At 40.7% G+C, this 20330-nt stretch overlaps 4 protein-coding genes and 1 non-coding gene across 5 annotated transcripts; 4 read left to right on the forward strand and 1 right to left on the reverse strand.

Annotated features, from left to right (window-relative positions):
• The first annotated feature begins 415 nt into the window (after nucleotides 1–415).
• Nucleotides 416–534, forward strand: LOC116266501 (U5 spliceosomal RNA). Its single transcript, XR_004175398.1, has one exon. It is a non-coding gene; the product is annotated as a U5 spliceosomal RNA (small nuclear RNA).
• Nucleotides 535–4040: 3506 nt separating this feature from the next.
• On the forward strand, nucleotides 4041–4625 carry LOC116265303 (glycine-rich protein 23-like). Its single transcript, XM_031645856.1, has one exon. The coding sequence runs from the start codon at nucleotides 4041–4043 to the stop codon at nucleotides 4623–4625; it is 585 nt and encodes a 194-aa protein (XP_031501716.1).
• Nucleotides 4626–7700: 3075 nt separating this feature from the next.
• On the forward strand, nucleotides 7701–8234 carry LOC116265304 (glycine-rich cell wall structural protein-like). Its single transcript, XM_031645857.1, has one exon. It carries the CDS (start codon nucleotides 7701–7703, stop codon nucleotides 8232–8234), a length of 534 nt encoding a protein of 177 aa, XP_031501717.1.
• Nucleotides 8235–14909: 6675 nt separating this feature from the next.
• On the forward strand, nucleotides 14910–15960 carry LOC116266128 (glycine-rich cell wall structural protein-like). The gene has a single exon (XM_031647229.2). It carries the CDS (start codon nucleotides 15022–15024, stop codon nucleotides 15595–15597), a length of 576 nt encoding a protein of 191 aa, XP_031503089.1. The 5' UTR covers nucleotides 14910–15021; the 3' UTR covers nucleotides 15598–15960.
• Nucleotides 15961–18223: 2263 nt separating this feature from the next.
• LOC116265305 (glycine-rich protein DOT1-like) lies at nucleotides 18224–19051 on the reverse strand. The gene has a single exon (XM_031645858.1). It carries the CDS (start codon nucleotides 19049–19051, stop codon nucleotides 18224–18226), a length of 828 nt encoding a protein of 275 aa, XP_031501718.1.
• Nucleotides 19052–20330: the final 1279 nt, after the last annotated feature.

Below are 20330 nucleotides of genomic sequence, written 5' to 3' on the forward strand. Positions count from 1 at the left end.
AGACCATGTTAGTAAAACGCAGCCTGGTTTCGGGTTTTTCTTGCTCTTGGATCCATGTTCCGATAGAGTAGTCCCGACCTTCCTTTCGGCGCCTTGGATCGTGGGTTTTAAGTCATTTGGAACGTACAGATCCGTTTACCATCCAGATCAAATCCAAACCTCCAGGCAGAGATCATTCATATACACAAAAGGCGGTACTCAGATGCGTTATCAACTAGGCTCGAGGTCCGACTGGACAAAAAGGGAAGAAGGAAGCAAAACAGAAATCGCTACGCGGTTTAGCGACGGAAAGAGAGGCGGGGATTCCCGAGTGATTTTCGTTGCAAGTTTAGTCCTGTATCGTTCTTTAATCGTACCCGAGGGCGCTGGCAGACGTCAATAAAAGGGACTTGGGGGTCGACGATAAGATTCACGCAGCCGCGTGGTGAGCACAAAGCGAACTATTCTTTCGCCTTTTACTAAAGAATACCGTGTGCTCGCCACTTAAAGCGGCATACGCATATTTTTGGAGGGTCTTTTCTCTTTTCGAGAAGAACCCTATCAATTTTCTCAGTTCAAATTTTATATGCGTCTAGTCGTCCGTCCTATTGCATCTGTCCGCAAGCCGAGGAGTTGTATGTCTTTATATAAGATGTTTAGGGTTCGTTTGGATATTCTTTACAAAACGTCTCATTAAATCATGGGTTTTTTAAAACTAAGTTTCTCTTTGTTTCTCAATCACAGTTCAAAAATGGGCATGTGAAGAAAATTTAGGCTCTGGCAAATTTAGGCGAGATGAGGTTCATTGTGTAGAGCTCTTGAAGCGACTGCGCATGAGCTGCTTCATTTACAATGGAAAAGAAATTGATTTCATATCCTCCATATGTTCATTTCTTTTGTTAAAAATCCGATTGAATGTCTTTTTACAAGCATGTGGACGACAGTTGCTTATTAGAACATACGAATGGACATCATTCTCTATTTGCCATCCTCAAGCTTTTGGGGCATCACGACTTCTCTATTTTCTTTTGTAGTGATGCTCGTTCATATTGGATTTTGTGCACATTTCATTTTGTTAGTGTTTGAGTTTGTGAATTTGAGCATTTTCCACAATTAGAGTCATTCAGACATCTTTTATATATTTTTTTTGTTCTTTCTCTCTTATCTATGTTTCTTGTATTCTGATCCACAGTAGGTGATAAGTAGAATCCATCAGACATCTTCTCTATTTTCTTTATTTTTTTTTCTCTCTTGTTTGTGCTTTCTGTTGCAATATTTACTGATGAATTGGCAGTGAATGCGAGGGCATCTTGAATGCATTTTTCATTTCAAGTGTTCCGCACTTTTTCGGCTTATTAAATGCAGCTGTTTATATGACATAAGTTTTGATTCTCTTATGTGATGGGATAAGTGGCTTTCATGTTGATCGTTTTTTGGTATATGGCTTTTTTCTTATAAAAACATAAACACAAATATGTAATGCATATCATGAAATTATTTTCTTATTTTGTAGCTATAAATTAACTACCTTGAAATCTTTCTAAAACCATTTTTTGTCATGTTTTGAGAAGTAAACCTTGTTTTTGTGGTGGAATCCAAACACACAAACCAAGTTATCAAAATTAATTAAAAAATTGGTTTTTACAAAACCAAGTTTTCACAAAACCCATTTTTCAAGGTGTCATCCAAACGCTGCCGTAAAAGATTTGTTAACCGCCTATTTTGATCTTGCTCTTATGAACGGCAGTTGAAACGAGAACGCGTGGATGGGGTTGGACTTCACTTGGAACCTTTGGATCTCCAACAGTGTCTCTTCTCCTTGTAAATTGTATCCGGAAAAGCTAAAGGTTATCTCTCAATAGCGAGCGGCGCTACACAAAATAGCTTCTTTTTTGTGCTATTTTGTGTTCGTTTCTCCCAATTAAGAAAATGCATTATTCATACTTGAAAATACAGATCGAAAACCAGAGATGCTAATGGCTTGCGATTTCTCTTCTAGGCCCACCTGCAGCGGCATGTATTCATAACGTTAATGAAAGTATAGAACACCATAGCTCTAGAGATCACACCTGCCTTTCTTTTGCCCCATTTGATCGACAGACAAGATTTTGAAGTTGGAGCCAGAATCCGGCTGCAGAAGGCATAGATTATTTTCCAAACTTCAATTGTGTATTAAATGCTAATAAGCCGTTTACATAGACTCCAACCACCTAAAGGACGACTGTTTTCATATTGATTTCATGGCCCGACATACTTACATTGCTAAATTTAGATGGAAAAAGAAGAAGAAAAATTAAACTTGACATGTCCTCACACCTTGTGCAATGACAAATCCAAGTGTCCCCAGCAAGCCCAACGTTAAATAAGAAGGTGGAAAAAAAAAACGAAGAAAAGGAAACAAAAAACTACTGAAAAACTAAGCAGACTGCAACAAGCAGGTATTAATTAATGTGCAAAACTTTAAAACCACGTTCCAGCAATCAAAGTGACAGGTAGTACGAAATGGGAGTCGAGTAGAGATGTCCCAACATTAATTCGAGTGCCAATGACAGCGCCATTCGGCTCCCTTGCAGCTGCAGATTCCGGATGCTGTAACCGTAGATTCAATAAAAAAAAAATTGATGAAAAAGCCAGATTTGTTCTCTTCCTGCACAACTGTCTATATCAGTAATCTTTACAAGTAAAGCCAAGATGAACAAAACCTTTACTTATTAATAATGGCAGAATGATCTAAACCTTCCGAGAAAGGGTTGTGAGAACCATATTTTGGCTGAAACGTTACTCTTTTTCAAGGTCGATTAGTATGGAGTTGATTGATGAATTAAACCTTTATGCCGATCTTCTTGCACAGTAAATTAGTGTGAGTCTTAAGCTGGCTCGAATACGATTAGCGGGGATTTCTCTCCCATTAGTACGAGGGAACAAACATGTCATCTGCCTTACATTTATGGCGCGATGCATTGAGGTGCGTGCCAACATCTATAGCCGATGAACAAGTGAAACTAAGAAGTAATTCCGAGACTGCACATGTTCTTTCCCATCTTCTGACTCCCATCAAAGGAAGGAGTAAATGAAAGACGTTCAAAAAACTGTTTTGCAGCATCTTGTATCAAGAGAAACTGCTGCTGCCTGCCTGTCTCCTTTGATGCAGTCCAGGGGCTAAGCCGAAAAGCCAACTCTTGCTTTGATCCGGTGTCAGCCAGGAAGTAAAGGCGTTGGCTGTCCGATCTGATCTACCACTTTATCTAGAAAGATCAGATCTCCGTTCAGTAGTCCACCATACTTCCATGCTTGCTTCCCATGCGACACACATCAACTTTCCAAGCTAAAACGCAGGCGACTTGGTGTCATCCCTACTGTCTCACTTTCACATGGGTTATGGCATTGGTTATAGATTGTTTTAGACCCTACATAGAATTTACATGCACAGAGTCCATTTGATTTCACTTATGATTCTTCAATTTCCAAGGACTTGTGTTACTGTTAAAAAATGTAGAAAAACTAAAACATAGAACAGTAAAAGACTTGCTTCCCATGCGACTCACATCAACTTTCCAAGCTGAAACGCAGGCGACTTGGTGTCATCCCTACTGTCTCACTTTCACAAGGGTTATGGCATGTGTAATAGATTGTTTTAGACCCTACATAGAATTTACATGCACAGAATCCATTTAATTTCACTTATGATTCTTCAATTTCCAAGGATTTGTATTACTGTTAAAGAATGTAGAAAAACCAAAAAATAGAACAGTAAAAGAAGTATTGCCCACAATTCTTAAGCATTGTATGTGAAAATGGCATCCATCGAGGTACGCGATTGTTAGCAGCAACATCTATGGGCCAACAATTTCAGGAAAATGAATTGAAACTGCATTTATGATGGCATTGAAGCGCACCAACTGTCCACAGACCTGCTGCTGTATAAGTAACCCCATGCAGCCACTCTTACTCCCATCGCAGCGTCCTTCTCTCTTAGGAAAGAGTAGAGCATTGGGGAGCGAGTGTGTAGTGAGAGCGCGGGGAGAAAAAGAGAGATGGAGAAGATGGGCTTGGTGGTAGCGATGGCTTCCCTTTTGGTGGCATTTGCATTCGCTAGGGACATGCCGAGCGACGCTGGTCTGAGAGACGAGAAAAACTTCATTGTGGGCAGCGGCATTGGTGCCGCCGGAGGGATCGGCAAAGTCGCCGGAGTTGGCCCGTTCGGTATTCCGTTTGCCGGCGTCGGTGGTGGTGCGGGTGTAGGAGCCGGAATTGGCGCGGCCGGTGGTCTGGGTGGACTTGGAGGCCTCGGTGGGCTTGGTGGTGCTGCTGGAGGACTCGGGGGTGTAGGTGGGCTTGGCGGACTCGGGGGTGTCGGTGGGCTTGGTGGACTTGGTGGAGCTGCTGGGGGACTCGGTGGCCTTGGCGGGCTTGGTGGACTCGGTGGGCTTGGCGGAGGGGCTGGTGGGCTCGGAGGTGCTGCCGGTGGTCTTGGTGGGCTTGGTGGACTCGGCGGGCTTGGTGGGCTTGGCGGAGCTGCTGGTGGGCTCGGAGGTGCTGCCGGTGGTCTTGGTGGGCTCGGTGGTGTCGGCGGACTAGGTGGTGTGGGTGGCGGAGTGGCTGGCGGAGCTGGCGCCGGTGGCCTTGCTGGTGGTATCATTCCTTGAGCGGTGGTGGTTAGCCAAAGGATTAACCTGATGGTTTTGATCATTTCTATGTGATTTTTTATTTCTTCTTGCTTTCTTCTTCTTCTTCTTCTTTGTCATTTTTCTTTTTCCGGTTTGGCGTCTGTGAGTTCATGCACTCGTCTAAGTGTAGGAGCATGCACGCGACTGCAAGTTGTTACCATCAAAAGGCGTTGCGTGTTGTCTCCAGTAAGTCTCTTGTGAAGTGTAATACTTTTCAAGCTTTGAAATATTTCTCATGCATTCTATATAAAGTCGTTTCTCGTTGCTGATCTCTTAAGGTCCAAGCTAGAAACCGTAGTTTGTCTTTATATATATATATATATATATATATATATATATATATATATATATATATATAGAGAGAGAGAGAGAGAGAGAGAGAGAACAATATGGATGGTGTCTCTACTGAATCTTGTTGTTTGATACCTAGCTGCTCCAGTGCTTCACAATTCTGGTTTTACTGTAAGTGTGAAATGCCTGATTTGGAAAGATTACAGAAGCAACTGAACCATAAACTTCTGTACAGCTAGAAGCACGTGAGATATTGTCTGATTATTTTTTGTTATAATTAATAATTTTCCTCCTGGTTGTGTATAATTTAGTTAGTAAAGGAATGTAAAATGGGCTTACTCTAAGCATATGATACTCTTGTTTTTCCAATTATTCAAAACAGGTACAAATGGATCCGTCTTGCAGCTCCATAAGCTCATATGTAGCAAGGATGCTTAATATGTTTGCAAGCACAAGTACAACAAAATAGTGAGGATAATGAAGGACAAGTGGTTGTAATTAGAGATGATGAATTGTTAAACGAAAGTAATGATACAACATATGTGGAGTGTGAACATAACGAAGCGATTGAGATTATGGAAATTGATGATGAGTTAGTAGGTGAAGGAAGTGAGGCAATAGATGACGACGATGAGGGAATTTGTGTTGATGGAACAAATACCAAACAAAAGTTGCTGCCGAATGTTGATAGCAAATACATATGGAATGAATTTTGACAGTGATCTCAGTGCATATGAGTTTTACAATACATATGCAAGAGCAGGTGGTTTTGATACAAAGATACGTGATTCTAAAAAGAGAAATGGCGTTCTACATTGGAAGCAATTTTGCTGTAAAAAGAATGGTTTTACCAAACAAAAGAAGCTATCAGGGAAGGGAATATGCTACAAGAAAATGTGGTTATATGGCATGAATGTCTATCAAATTTGATTCTCAGAAAAATAAGTGGTTTGTGCATAATATACAGTTTGCACATAATAATCACTATTTACATTCACCGTAAAAAATGTAACATCCATAAGACCGTAAAGAAGATGAAATCTTTTAATAAGAATGTTAAATCTACTTAAGATTAAGAAGCCCGGATATCAAAGTACAGAGATCTTACTTTCTAGATGTACCAGGATCCCATAAAGGATGCATTCAATATCATATACACTAGTTACAAACTGAGACATTTCCGTATTGTTATTATTGGAGGAGCAACCTTTAGTATAATTATCAGCATTAATTCGCCGGAACTGGCCTTAATTAATGTCCAACTAAAATCGCCACAATGGCAAAATGATTCAATTCCATCGCCGATATGTTCAAGAATGTCATTCAATTCCATCGCCTATATATTCAAGAATGTTATCCATCAACTTTGACATATTTTTAAAAATATTTTAAATCTTTTTAATGATGTGTTGTACATTGCTTTACATTTATTCTTTTCAAAAATAAGTCTTTTGTACTTTTGACTGCTTCTTAATTAACCTATTCTGATTCAGCTGAATAGGCCTTTTCAAAGAACTGCATAATAGGGGCCGAGAAAAGTGAGGACATAGTGTAGGCAATTGCCCACACAGGCCAACAAAAAATGGCTATTTTTAAATTGAAATTTTGTAGTTTTTTTTTTTAATTTAGATATAAGTGCCCCTTAAAAATCTAAAATTATATAACTAGTGCCTTTTTGTTAAAATTTCCTGAATCCACCCCCTGGTGATTGGATTCCCACTCTCAAAAATGGTTTCTTGTACTTTGGACAGGATAAGGGAGTAAATCATCAAATTGCTTGCTGCTAATATCACCCCATATTAGATAAATTTCTGATTAAGTCTCTTGATGACTCCGCCTGCATTTTATTGTTAACTAACTTAAGAAGCATCAAAAATACAATTTTCCATTAAAAATATTGGCAAAGGGTCTGTACATGCGAAGCCTTAAGCTTACTGATAACACTAACATATAGAAGCTGTTTGGTAACAATAACACACAATTAATGTCCCGTGAATTTGGCCCAATAAAATAAAGCAGATTTATAGTGCACTATAACAAGTATAATAATATATTAATACTGCCAAATGGCCACATTTGCGTTGCAAACGGGCTCGGATTTAATATAGTGAAACACACTGGAATCTAGGTATAAATTGGATTTGGTTCAGTAGGAGTTTGCAAAATCCTCAAACTTGGATCTTATACCTATTGCAACTGTAAACCCACGTCACATTTTTTAAGACACTGATTATTAGTTGCTTATGAACAAGTTTCTCTGAGATTGATGATATTGAACCAAAATTAAAAAGATGAAAATCTGTTTCATGATATCTTGAACCAACATAACTTGCACAAGTAAAAGAATACATTTAATTTCTTGTAGGGTGTCATTGCTTCACAGCAGTTCTGTGGTTCTTTTTTCAAACATGTAACGTGGATTTAGAATCAACACTACTGATTCATCTTACATCAAGATTTTTAATGCTGTGAAACCAAAGTCTTCCCACAGTTTTTCAGAATTACATGTGAAAGTGGTATCCATTTAAATTATGCAATCGTTGGAAGCGCCGCCTATGGGCCATCACTGCCAGATCAAGGATCTAAAACTGCATTTATGGTGGCATTGAAGCGCATCAACCGTCCACAGGCGTTCTTCTGCTGTATAAGTAACACCCATGCAGCCACCGCCACTCCCACACCAGCGTCTTTCTCTCTTAAGGAAAGAGTAGCTAGCGCTTGCAGTGAGAGTGCAGAGAATAGCAGGGATACTAGAAAAGAGAGATGGGGAAGATGGTCTTGGTGGCAGCGATGGCTTCCCTTATGGTGGCCACTGTATTCGCTAGGGACATGCCTAGCGACGCTGGCTTGGGAGATGAGAAAAACTTCATTGCGGGTAGTGGCATTGGCGCGGCTGGCGGTCTGGGTGGGCTTGGCGGGATTGGTGGTGCTGCTGGAGGACTCGGTGGCGTTGGTGGTCTGGGTGGGCTTGGTGGAGCTGCTGGTGGGCTCGGTGGGATTGGTGGTGCTGCTGGAGGACTCGGTGGCGTTGGTGGGCTCGGCGGACTTGGTGGAGCTGCTGGTGGGCTCGGAGGACTTGGTGGAGCTGCTGGTGGTCTCGGCGGGATTGGTGGAGCTGCTGGTGGGCTTGGTGGACTTGGTGGAGCTGCTGGTGGGCTTGGCGGACTTGGTGGAGCTGCTGGTGGGCTCGGTGGTGCTGCTGGAGGTCTCGGTGGCGTTGGTGGACTCGGCGGACTTGGTGGTGGAGTGGCTGGCGGAGCTGGCGCCGGTGGCCTTGGTGGTGGTATCATTCCGTGAGCGGTATCATTCCGTGGGCGGTGGTCAGATTCGACCTGCTAGTTTTGGCCCTTGTGGCTGGTTTGTCGAAGAACAAGGATTAACAAGGTGGTTTTGATCATTACAATGTGATTTTTTTCTTTTTCGCTTTCTTCTCCCTCTCTTTGCATCCCCTCCTCTTTCTTTTCTTTCGCTGGTCCGCGGAGTTTGGTGTCTGAGAGCTCAAGAAATGGCGTAAGCATACTTGCATGCCAATTGTAAGCTGCTGTTATTCATTAATCAAAGGCAACGCATTGCGTTTTCTCTCATATTTCTCTCAACTTTTTCAATTAATCGGATCGGTTGACATCCTTAATGATCCTCTCATGCAAGGCACTCGTAGAACTGTACGTGCAATTCATTATGTAATTGAGCTTAAAGCAACAAAGCTGGTCATATGCTCGATACCTGCAGCTGAAATGACAAAAAATATCTTTAAAAATATCCAAAAGAAAGAAAGCACATTACAAGGACAAAATGGAAAAATGAAATAGAAGGGAAATATGGTGCTTGTTGAGGCCGTTGATCGAATTCATCTGATGTGCTCATCGGTCCAACGAGATTGAGTTGCATGCACATAACCACACAAGCAACAAATATACACCAAAAGGGAGATGGAGTATTTTTGAATTTTTTTATAAACTAGTAGACATTTTACACTTTGTTTTGGAAGATTTTTTTACCCTTTAATCTTTTTTGTAGTTTAATTAGCGCATTTTGGTCATTACATACGCCTGTGCATGAAAAAATCCTTAAGGGGTGTGCATATCAATGCACGCCAGATGAAAAACTAGACATCTATATCAAATTTAATTTGTCAAATCTACTTATGAAATTAGAAATTCATTGCTTACCAAACTTAATAAGCTTTCACCGAATCCTGAGTAATCGCTAGTTTTTCAGTAACGCTTTAAAAAACATTGCAATTCTCCGCACTTGGCTGACCCTACAAACCGAACGGAAAAGCCTCTTTTCTAGAAGCATGTATCTTCGCATATGCCTGCATAATGTCTTGACATGAATCTTTGTGCTTTATGTTGGAAGTTCATGATCTATGTTAGAAGAACCGACTGTAACATGTTTTGTTAATGATCTATGTTAGAAGAACCGACTGTAACATGTTTTGTTCATGATCTGATTCCCATGAAAAAAAAAAAAAACTAAGTGGTAGGCGTGTCTATATTAGGCAAATTTGTGATTTTAGTGTTTTTCATTTTAAAACAAATTAAGAAGCATCGGAAATATTATTCAATTTGCAGCAGGAAGAAAAAAATTGGGCAAATATACATGTAAAAACTTGATAACCTTATGATAAAGTAACACAGAAGCGCTAGCTAAATGATCCCCAAGGAGTAACTGAGCTTGTATGCATCTATCTTTTCATAGATCTTTCAGGTTCAATTTTACATTATCTGGTCATTTGGGTAAGTGCCATCTTGCTTAATGACTATGGGCTTAAGAAGATAATCTCTCTATAATGAACATTAACCATAAATAGATGAAATATGTATTGCTACTTTATTCGCCCAGAATGGAAACATGATAAAAATGTCACGTTTCATTAACATATAACTTTCGTTTCGTCGATCGGTTCCATCCATCATGTGCCCTTTGGACGTTTTCAATTGATTAGCAGCGCCTTGATCATGTGAATCGACAACCAGAACAACTTCAAGTGACTAGAAATTCAAAGATATCATAATGGGGCGGAGGCACATGTGGGCATTCGCCCACACAGTCTAAAAAATCTAAGTTATTTGCACATTGGTACTTTCCAATAATGAATTTATTCACATACTGCGTGCCTCTTAATTATTTGACTCGTAGCTTCAAGAGAAAATTTTTTTATTAACAAACTGTAGTTCATACTCCCGCAGCATCCATGGCTAATACTTATTGCGAAGAACCCCCACTCCCCACCTTCCCCGGTAGTTCATCGTCGGGAGCATGAAAAGAGTGCAACAGTCTGGAAAAGAAAGAAAATAGATGTAGCAGACTTTTCAGTCACATTGAGAGCGCCAGTTTATTCGAGATGGGGAATCCAATGCCACCCCGTCCATCTAGCTTTCAAGCTGGACCCGCAGATTCCTATGAAATCTGATGATATTGGCCGTTTATTTTTGGTCCTGCAGTTATATATATATATAAAATAGTCACTCTAAATTAATGGATACTAAAAACACCAATCTATATCATTTGGTTTATCAAGTTAAACGGTTGAGAAAAAAACAAAAAAAAAGTGATTTAATTCGTTTTTTTTTCAACTGTCCTATCTATCATCATAAATTCAGATGGTATTCTTGAGTTGAGTAATTTTGACTATTCAGAGTCACCATTCAATCGTCCCTTATATAGATTTACGGATTTTTTTTTTTTTATCTAGATAGAGAAATCCTTAGATCTCTCAAAGCATAGTGATTGTGGTTGGAAAGTGACAGATGGCAGGAGGAATTCAGCTTTTGAATAATGCAAACATTAAATTTGAGGTGACCGAGCGACGTGAGGTTGAACATGTAGACTTTTAGGTAGGCACGATGCCTCTCTTGGCATCCACTGTAGGGTCTCTGAGAGCAATGGATTTGACATTACGACGAGGGTGTGTTGTAACCACTGAGAGTTATGAAGAGACAAGGACATCCAGAAGTAGAGCAAACCAAACATGGATTGAAGCTTCACTCGGATCACAGTTAGGGGTGAAGCCAAGATTAGTAGGGGAAACAGTTTAACTTCTAGATTTGAAGCCAAATTAAACCTGAATGCACACATAATACAACTAAAAATTTTTAATTTTTCACGTCCTATTTACAGTAACGGATACAAAAGGTATTTTGATAATTTATTAAAAAGAAATGTTTTTTATAGTTATTCTATTTTCTTTCATTTTCAATTTTGTCTTTACAGATCTGCGTTTTACACGACAACTTTGTTTTTTCTTCTTATGTTGTTCTGGTAAAAAAGTTAGTATACAACATTTCATTTTTCAAGCTCTATTTATACCACATTGCATAAGATTTCGTGGTTGTTTTTCTTACGCACACAGATCACGAGCGTAACTTAAGATCTGGAAATCACAAAATATTGAAGGGTAGAACAAAATGTTCCGCCAAAAGTTCTATCTGAACACTGACCTATTGGAGATAAACTATGACGAAGCTGTCCTTGCATTCTGATACTTGTTCGAAGCAATGCAAAGATACGCTCTTTGAATGGCTACAAACCAAAGAATATGTCGATAAAAGAAGAGAAGATCCTTCTTCCACGGACTCGCAGAGAACAAACATATAGAGCTCGAACATGAATGACAATACGGAAAGAAATTCTTGGCACATGTTCTCTTTCTACTTCTGACTCCATTTTCCGGAGTTAAAGAAACAAAACCAGGTGCTGTATCTGTTATCAATCAAAGAACTGCAGCTGTCCCCATGATCATCTCCATTAGCAGGGTCTGAAGGAGAAAGGCCAACCTTTTTTTATCTTGTATCAATAGAAAAAATACTGCAGGCTTTGACAGCACTACTCCCATCCGATCTACTAATTTGTTGCAGAAGACAAGAACCCTGTCTACTCTGTCAACCTTTACTCTTGTGTTTGCTCCCTGCACGACACAGAACATGACCAATTTCCCACGCCAAATCATAGGTCGGATCTTGTCATCCTCATGGGAGTGACTCCCCATATCTGGATCTCATCCTTGCATGTGGTTTCGATTAATTTGAACCCCACAAATATAATTCCCACGGGCCCATTTCCTTTGACTTGAGATTCACATTTACTTTTAAGAAAAGATCAAAAGTGAAAATAAGTTTTGTTCAATAACTAAACTACTCGTGAAGATAGATTTCTCTTTTTTTTTAGGTAGACTCACATAATCTTGTTTACGTGTATATAATATGTTATATTTGTTGCAATTGCACATACGGTAGCAGGTTTATCATAGTTTATGTTGCAGTTTTTCAGAGGAAATGAAAATTCTAATTCCTTGAAAGGCAGCTGAAAATAAGATCACAGTGTAATTTCTCAAGAATCAGCTCTCGCTTTTTTGTTTTTATTTTAGCAAAATGGATGTTATGGAGAGCAATTTGCAGGTCATTCTTACACATAAAAGACGTTAATCAGAAGCTGCCAATAAGGTCATCTAGCTAAATGAGACTAACCAAAGTCAGATTATTCGGTTTCAATGGAATTTCCTTCTTCACAGAATTCTCCTTTTCCATATCTAACAATGCAGAAATGTGTCGTGAATACTGGCATTGTTGTCGTATCCTTGGACAATTTCTCTACACAATACAGCAGAGATACCGTTTGTTGTGCATGGGGCCGAGATGTTGCAGACCTATTGATTTGATTGATACTATTCCCATATGTATATATAATTGAATGATGACTCTAGTTTTTTGGAATCACTCAGTTATAAACTCAAAGCTGTCTGATCTGATCTAACATGATGAATGATAAAAAAAAACAATGAGAAGGAAGTGATTGGCATTTAGTATCAGTTCACTTCTTTATTTTTCTCTCCACCATCTATCTACTTTAAATGAATGTCCTTAGCTAGATAGGTGAGTGACTTTATGACCAAAGTCACTCATTCATTTACTCAATGCCTCAGGATTAACATTAGTGGAAAATATATAATATGATAGAGTAGAAGGACTTGACCACGAGTGCGTTGATCAGAAGGGGAGAGTCAATGATTGAGGACAAATGTGCCAGGTTGGTCGCTGACAATCTCTCTGTAAAGTCCAATGGATCAGCCAGAGGAAACGAGGGTCCTGTGGGACATGGTTTCTGCTGATCAGCCACCTCCCCTTCCCTCCTCCGATTAAATGGCCTTGCCTTTACTCACCTTCACTGCCATGGACGACAACAGCAGAGCGTTCGCCGACTGCTTCTTTCTCCACATTATATTTTAGAGAGAGAGAGAGCGTCCATTGCCAGCAGTACAGTCTAAAAGGTGAGTCTCCTGTAACTTCTCGAGATGCTTCCTCTCTCCCTCTCTCTCAACACATATATCTCACCAACAGTAAGAAATTAATACGGTGAGTTATTGACGCAACTTGGAAAAACTGACTGCGAACAAATAAATGAGCTCCACATGATTTGAGTGCAAGGAAATTACGGCATCAGTTTCTTTACGTATATGAAGATTGTAGTTCTTAGTTCGTCGTAAGTCATCCGGCTATTACAAGTAGCCAGACATCCGTTATTTTTTGTTGAGGATTCTAAAATTTGCTTGCAAATCGTGTCCACTCATTCCATTGTTAAGGGAATTAAGGGAGGCCGTAATACTTTAAATCCTGAGATTACTTTCTTAGTTGTATCGGAATTTTTAGTTAACATAGATTCAAGCAAGCAAACATGATTTTAGTGGGAAAAACAGACACACACGCACAGTTATATATATATATATATATATATATATATATATATATATATATATATATATATATAATTGTAAGTCCCAGAGACCCATAAAAATTGATTAGTAAAGCAATTATCTTATATGATCCAACATTATGGATATGATCTTGAGAATTTTGGTGAGATACATGTATTAAGTTAATTTGTTTTTAGACTAATAATGTTTTAACATAACAGAAAGTGGACGGCCATTATAACATCAAAATTTACTAGTAAGGAAATGAATATTTTTTATGGAATGTTCATATTTTATTAAGAATTTAACAGGTCAGGTTTTTATCTCTAATATAAGTGGTTTGAAATATATACATTTTCACACACACACACACACACACATATATATATATATATATAGAGAGAGAGAGAGAGAGAGAATTTCAACTACCTGCTCCTTTACCTATATTATTTTTGTTATATATATATATATATATATATATATATATATATAATATACTATCTAATCTGATCAGGATTGATAAATGGTTAAAAGTAAAGCAAGAAGAAAAATATGGGAAATAACATTAAATGATGAAAATGCCAAACACTTTTTCCTCTTGTCTTGTTTTTAATTATCAATCATGGATGAAACAGCTTTAGTTAGATAGTTGGGTAACTCTTAAAAGACTTTTTGCTAAACAGTTGAATTATTCTAAAAATAACATAATTAAAAAACTAAGTCACGTTATATGTAAATCGTTGACTCCTTTCATTTATAACGGCACGTCGTACAACTAACAGCCTCACAGTTAAGGCATGAGAAACACAAGAGCTCAAACTTCACTATCTTGACGGCAGACGCCATTGCCCTGTCCAATGCCGATGCAGTCTCTGTTCTCAAATACCAATCTAAATTTAATGCAGCCATTTACCATTTCCAGATTTAGACTCCCTGTGATCTAAAGGTGATCTTCTTCGTCATTGTCTCCCAATAAAGGGCTGTCATGCCTGTGGAAGAGCCGCTGATCGATCGATTCAAGCCTCCTTCTGCTTTGCAGGTAGAAAAGATTGGAAGCTGCAGACCACCAAGTGTCTGCACTGTAGAGAGAGAAAGAGAGGGAGAGATTTAACTTGGCCGAGCTGTAAGTTGGTCAGTGGATCAGAGCAAGTGTGTGGGCTCATTTATTTACCCCGCTTCCGATCTCGCACGAATATCGCGACACCAGCATTTATTCCGGCATTGAAGCGCCCCAACTGTCCACAGACCTTCCGTTGCTGTATAAGTAAACCAAGTGCAGACGCCCCTCCTTCCACCCCAGTGTCTTTCTCGGCTTTGGAAAGCGTAGTGTTTGAGAGCGAGAGAGTGTGACTGTAAGTGTGGAGAGTGGAAGTAGAGGAGAGGAAGGGTGCAATGGCGTCGAAGTTGGTTTTGGTAGCAGTAGCCTCCCTCTTGGTGGCTGCTGTGTCGGCTAGGGAGATGCCCAGCGACGCTGGGCTAAGAGATGAGAAGAACTTCATCGTTGGTGGTGGCGTTGGAGGCGCCGGAGGAGTCGGCGGTGTTGCCGGAGTCGGCCCGCTTGGCATTCCTTTCGCTGGGATCGGTGGTGGCGCCGGCGTAGCTGGCGGAGTTGGTGCAGCGGGCGGTCTCGGTGGGCTTGGTGGACTTGGTGGTGGACTTGGTGGGCTCGGTGGTGGATTGGGTGGACTAGGTGGTGGACTGGGTGGGCTTGGTGGTGGACTTGGTGGGCTCGGTGGTGGACTGGGTGGACTCGGTGGTGGACTGGGTGGACTCGGTGGTGGACTCGGTGGGCTCGGTGGTGGTGTCGGTGGACTTGGTGGCGCTGGTGGTGGGCTCGGCGGCCTCGGCGGTGTTGGTGGCCTCGGCGGTGTAGGCGGTGTTGGTGGCCTCGGCGGTGTAGGCGGTGTTGGTGGCGGAGCGGCCGGCGGAGTTGGCGCTGGTGGCCTTGCTGGTGGTATCATTCCCTGAGTGGTAGTTCGCTGGACGTCCTAGTTTTTTTGGAACTTTTGGTTTGCTTGTCCAAGAATTAACAAGGTGGTTTTGATCAATATTTCTGTGTGATTTTTTTTTTCCTTTCTTTTTCTGTTTCTCATTTCTCTGCTTCTTCTCTTTGTATTTCCTTCGTTTGCTGGTCCTCAAGGTTTGGTGTATGGGGAGCTCATGCACTCGTCTAAGTGTACGTGCATGTGTGTAAGTTGCTGACCTTCAGGGCCATTCCATGTAGTTTATCTCTTCTTCTATGAATGCCTGTGAAGCTCTGTGAACTTTCCAAGATACAATGACGCATTTTTAGTAATAAAAGTTGCTTTATCTTTCAAAGCAGAAAACCAAGCTGTTTGTCTGAGTTTTCCTCTCGCTCTCTCTCCCCCTCTCTCTCTCTTATATATATATATATATATATAGATAGATAGATAGATGGGATAGAGAGAGAGAGAGAGAGAGAACCCTGAGGATACAATTAAAATTGTTATAAGTGGAACAATGGATTTCAGGCGAATTCTACCGGAGAACAGTGGTCTTCAGGCAACCTGTACGCGGTTGGCAATAAAAACATGCCCCATTTCAATCCATATATAATCCACAGAATTTTTAAATTGGAAAGCGAATAAATTAATATACTCTACTAAGCGTCTGCAATTGTCAGTAAGCTCCAGCGTATATATATATATCCATTCCACGATTCGTTATCGTCGTTCAACTTCAGATCATAGAAGCAAAGGACATTTTGCATCTACAAATTCCAAGGCAGGAGCTTCTTGTGACTGCCCTCTTCTCTATTTTCGAGTAATAGAAGCAGCCGTCGACGCGTAGTAATTAATTGCTGAAAGAACCATGGTGCAGTTACGCCAGCGACTCGTTTTGCTTAAGTTTGGTAGCGAGAATTTGGAAGCCTTTCTCCACGACCATGCTGGTGGTGATCGAAAGGCAAGAAAGCAAGAAATTAGCAGGTATTTAATTTCTTCACGCGATCATGCTGATCTGGTCGGGAGGTAATTTTATTATCGACCAGCAAAGCAGTCAATTTTTGTTGTTTTTGACCAGAATAATCGATTGCTTTTAATGAAACACAAGAATTTACTTATTTTCCATGAAAGAACGTTTTTTTTTTAAACTAATGTTCATACGACATGCAAGAACACTCTATTCTGAATCTTTAAAACGTGATATGATTTTATCGAAGAATATTTTGGTGGACTTAAGAGAACACCTATCTTTTTTCATGATGTGCTTGAAGAAAACAATTTTCTTTCTACCAAACAACCGGAGTTCCACCAGATTATAAGCGGGACTTTCATAAGAATGTTTCTTAATATTAGTCGGGTTGAGTTAGCCAGTTAGGGCTGAACATTTTGTTTGTACCAATCAATGTTCATAATACAGGTGTGCGCAGCTTATTTCGCAGCATAAGTGGGTCCGTGTGAGTTCCACCTTGAGACCCTTATCCAGCCATGGCCGCAAGATATACACCTCCACCAGTAGCAACTAGATAATGTTCTTGTAGAGAAGAACAACCAGCAACGGAGAAGATGATGCAGAGTTGGAGTGAGAACATAAAAAGATCTAGCAATGGAATCTCACTCATATCTCGACCCTCGATATTTTGTGATGAATGGTTTCTACTGTGAGCTTTGATGGGGCCAGCTTTTGGTGGGAGCTACCATTAATGGCGAAGTTGCGTGACCTTGGCTGGCCCGAAGACATGCAGAAAGTGGGTGTCAGATGGCCGGGCCGTCTCAAATGGAGTGTGACAGAGGCAGATCTGTTCTCGAGTACTTAAGAAGGTGAAGGCTGGTTGCACTGACGACCGCCCACTGGTTCTGATTTAAGCAGTACACTGTATATGCTGTCCGCCATGGACCATGGAGGACGATCAAGAGATAAGTTTCATATCCGCCATTATGGATATCTGAAGGATCGACCTCCAGGACATGAATGCCTGAACCAATATGCAAACTGGTTTCAGAGTACTGACATTAACTTGTGGGCAATTTGGGCATATACTTTCGCCAAGAGCAGGTCGGTTTAGCGCACCTTTCATTAAGTCTGTGAGTAGATTACTTCCCAAAGCGTTTAGATCATTATCAAGGGAACATGCATCAGTTTCTTCTTAAAATTTCTGTCCCATTTCTAGATGGGGACAGAAGTTTAGAAGTGTTTGTTTACACACAAGAACCATATGATCAGTTTATGTGTTGGAGACTTTCCATCCAGTATCCTAAACAAACACGCCTCAAAGTATTTTCAAGCCCTTTTGTGTATCATGATCTTATAATATATGCGTTCTAATTATATGGTCGTGTGAAATATCAGGAGCACCGCAATTTTATACCTGAGTAGAGAGAAGGATAGAATCAAGAAGATAATTGCAGAGACAGAGGGTGAGTGAGTGTGTGAAAGATTAATGCTTGTACTTGGAACACGAATTCTATAGCAAATTAAGGAGCAAAGCACATCAGGGTTCTTTCATCGACATAGACACCATCGACCACAATGCACTACAACAAACCTCAAACAAATTCTTGAATGCATTGCAGTAATCTGTCGACAAAGAACTATTGTTTATTAAAGCAGCAAAAGGTCGATTTCCAGGCAATCAGTGGCCGTGGCCACCTTTCCCAGAGTTACCGCCTCCACCGCTGCTGCCGCCACCACCAATGCCAATTCCAATTCCTTCACCAACGCCACCGCTTCCGCCGTTACCATATCCGATGCCGACCCCATACCCACCACCCTGACCGCTACCATATCCGATTCCGACGCCATATCCTCCGCCACCGCCATATCCATATCCTTTTCCAACACCACTCCTTCCACCCTCACGTGGCTCGCTACTTCCCCTTGACCCACAACCTTCCCCACATTGATGCCCATCACCACCTCCAGAACTTCCTCCACCGCCACCACCACCAGCACCTCTACCAGGAAGTTGGCTACCACCCCCACCTCCCACAGGGTGCTGTTGGCTTCGATGGCCGCCACTACTGCCACCACCACTGCCAGGCACAGGGCCACCGTGACCAGAACGTCCGCCTTCAACTCCACGGCTACAGCCGCCTCCTCTTGAGCCACAATTATTTCCAGAGGGGTTTCTACCTTGTTCTGGATTTGCATGACCACCGCCGCCACTGTTGTGGTGGCCCGCGGCGTTACTTCCGCCACCTCCTCCAGGAACTCCACCACCACCAATACCGACACCGATGCCAACACCAATCCCACCACCTCCGCCTCCCTGATCTCCGGGCGTTTTGCACTTGATCTTCTCCTCAGCTATTGCATCTCTGGTATGATTCCGAGCACCATGAATACAAGAAAACAGCAAGAAAGAAACTAAAAGAAATAGGATGGCGGATTTCCTGTTTCTCATCGCTACTGGCCTACTCCTGCAGAACACTCGCAAGGTGCAGGATGGAAGCCCCGCCATGCACGTAGAGGTTAAATAGAAGACGCAGGCCTTAACTAATTGGCCGACAAGACAAAAATTGCCGGAATTCCGCCAACTCATGGAGGTAATTTTTAACGTTATCTTCCCCAGACTGGATTAAAGTTTATTCTAACACAAAACTTAATTTGAAGATTAATTTATAAAACTGACATAAACAAGGATCATATCATGGTAAGTGATCAAGTGCATTAAGAATGAAGTAATCGATTCGCGTGTAAAAGAAAACATGTACTGGATTGGACATTCAAGCGGGGGAAGGACCCAATGGCCTCAGTACACGTAAGAGATTGTTCATGTGAAGACTGAGAAGTGTTGGACGGATCTGAATGGATGTGAGTTTCAGTGCATGACCACACGGGAATACATTGTAGTTCCAACGCACTTCGTCGCCATACGGGCCTTCTTCTTTTTCTCTTTTCTTTTTGTTGATATGATCAGATTAGAGCATATGGCACCCGTCAGTTCTGGCTCGTGGAAAAAGTTGTTTTGTTTCAAACTTTTGCGCCGGCAGATCTTTTTAATTGCTAGAATTTCCGGCATGTAGATCTGTCTACTCCGATGAGATTTTCACTGGAAAAAATTGCGTTTAATACAAATGTTACTTCTTTTACAAGCAGAATACTATGAAAGTAATATTTTTGGAGTTAACAATACGGAGTATGTAAGTATAACTTGAAACCCAATGTATTATTTTTTAGAGAAGTATCTTTATTATGAAATATATGTGTACTTAATGATCTTTACAGTGTCAGATTGAACAGAAGAGTCAGATTTACCTTTCCTGGACTTCAAAATGTGGCATAAGCAAATGGACCAACTATGGGTGAATATAATGTCATACAACAAAGGATCTGGTTCAGTTGATCCACTGAAATATGGATGGTATGGGACAAATTGCATCTGATGGCCCGATGCCATGCACCCTGCTGGAAAGCATTCAGTTGATTTTGTCATCTTTAAAAGTAGAGTGAGTTTCTCATGTTTTTATTTTTTACTTACAGCCAAACTGCTGTTTGAGTTGGTTTATAATATCGCTCCTCTAGGTGCAGAGGTGAGTGCTGCCATGGAACACGTTTAATAAACAAGTGTTCTTGTTTTACAAAGAATGTGCAATTTTAATTATCCAGCGTTTGATTATGAGATCTAGGAAAATATTCATGATGAGATTAATTATGTTTATTTGAACGAAAACAGGTATTTTCTTATCAAACTTTTTCTAGTTTCAACATATCATAATTTTGGACAAAATCTGTGTTCT

Source organism: Nymphaea colorata, chromosome 12 (assembly GCF_008831285.2).
Source record: "Nymphaea colorata isolate Beijing-Zhang1983 chromosome 12, ASM883128v2, whole genome shotgun sequence".
NCBI lineage: Eukaryota > Viridiplantae > Streptophyta > Magnoliopsida > Nymphaeales > Nymphaeaceae > Nymphaea > Nymphaea colorata.

What these genes read in the sequence shown, in the direction of transcription:
- LOC116265303 (XM_031645856.1), top strand. Translation starts at nt 4,041, where the DNA reads ATGGCTTCCCTTTTGGTGGCATTTGCATTCGCTAGGGACATGCCGAGC.
- LOC116265304 (XM_031645857.1), top strand. Translation starts at nt 7,701, where the DNA reads ATGGGGAAGATGGTCTTGGTGGCAGCGATGGCTTCCCTTATGGTGGCC.
- LOC116266128 (XM_031647229.2), top strand. Translation starts at nt 15,022, where the DNA reads ATGGCGTCGAAGTTGGTTTTGGTAGCAGTAGCCTCCCTCTTGGTGGCT.
- LOC116265305 (XM_031645858.1), bottom strand. Translation starts at nt 19,051, where the DNA reads ATGGCGGGGCTTCCATCCTGCACCTTGCGAGTGTTCTGCAGGAGTAGG.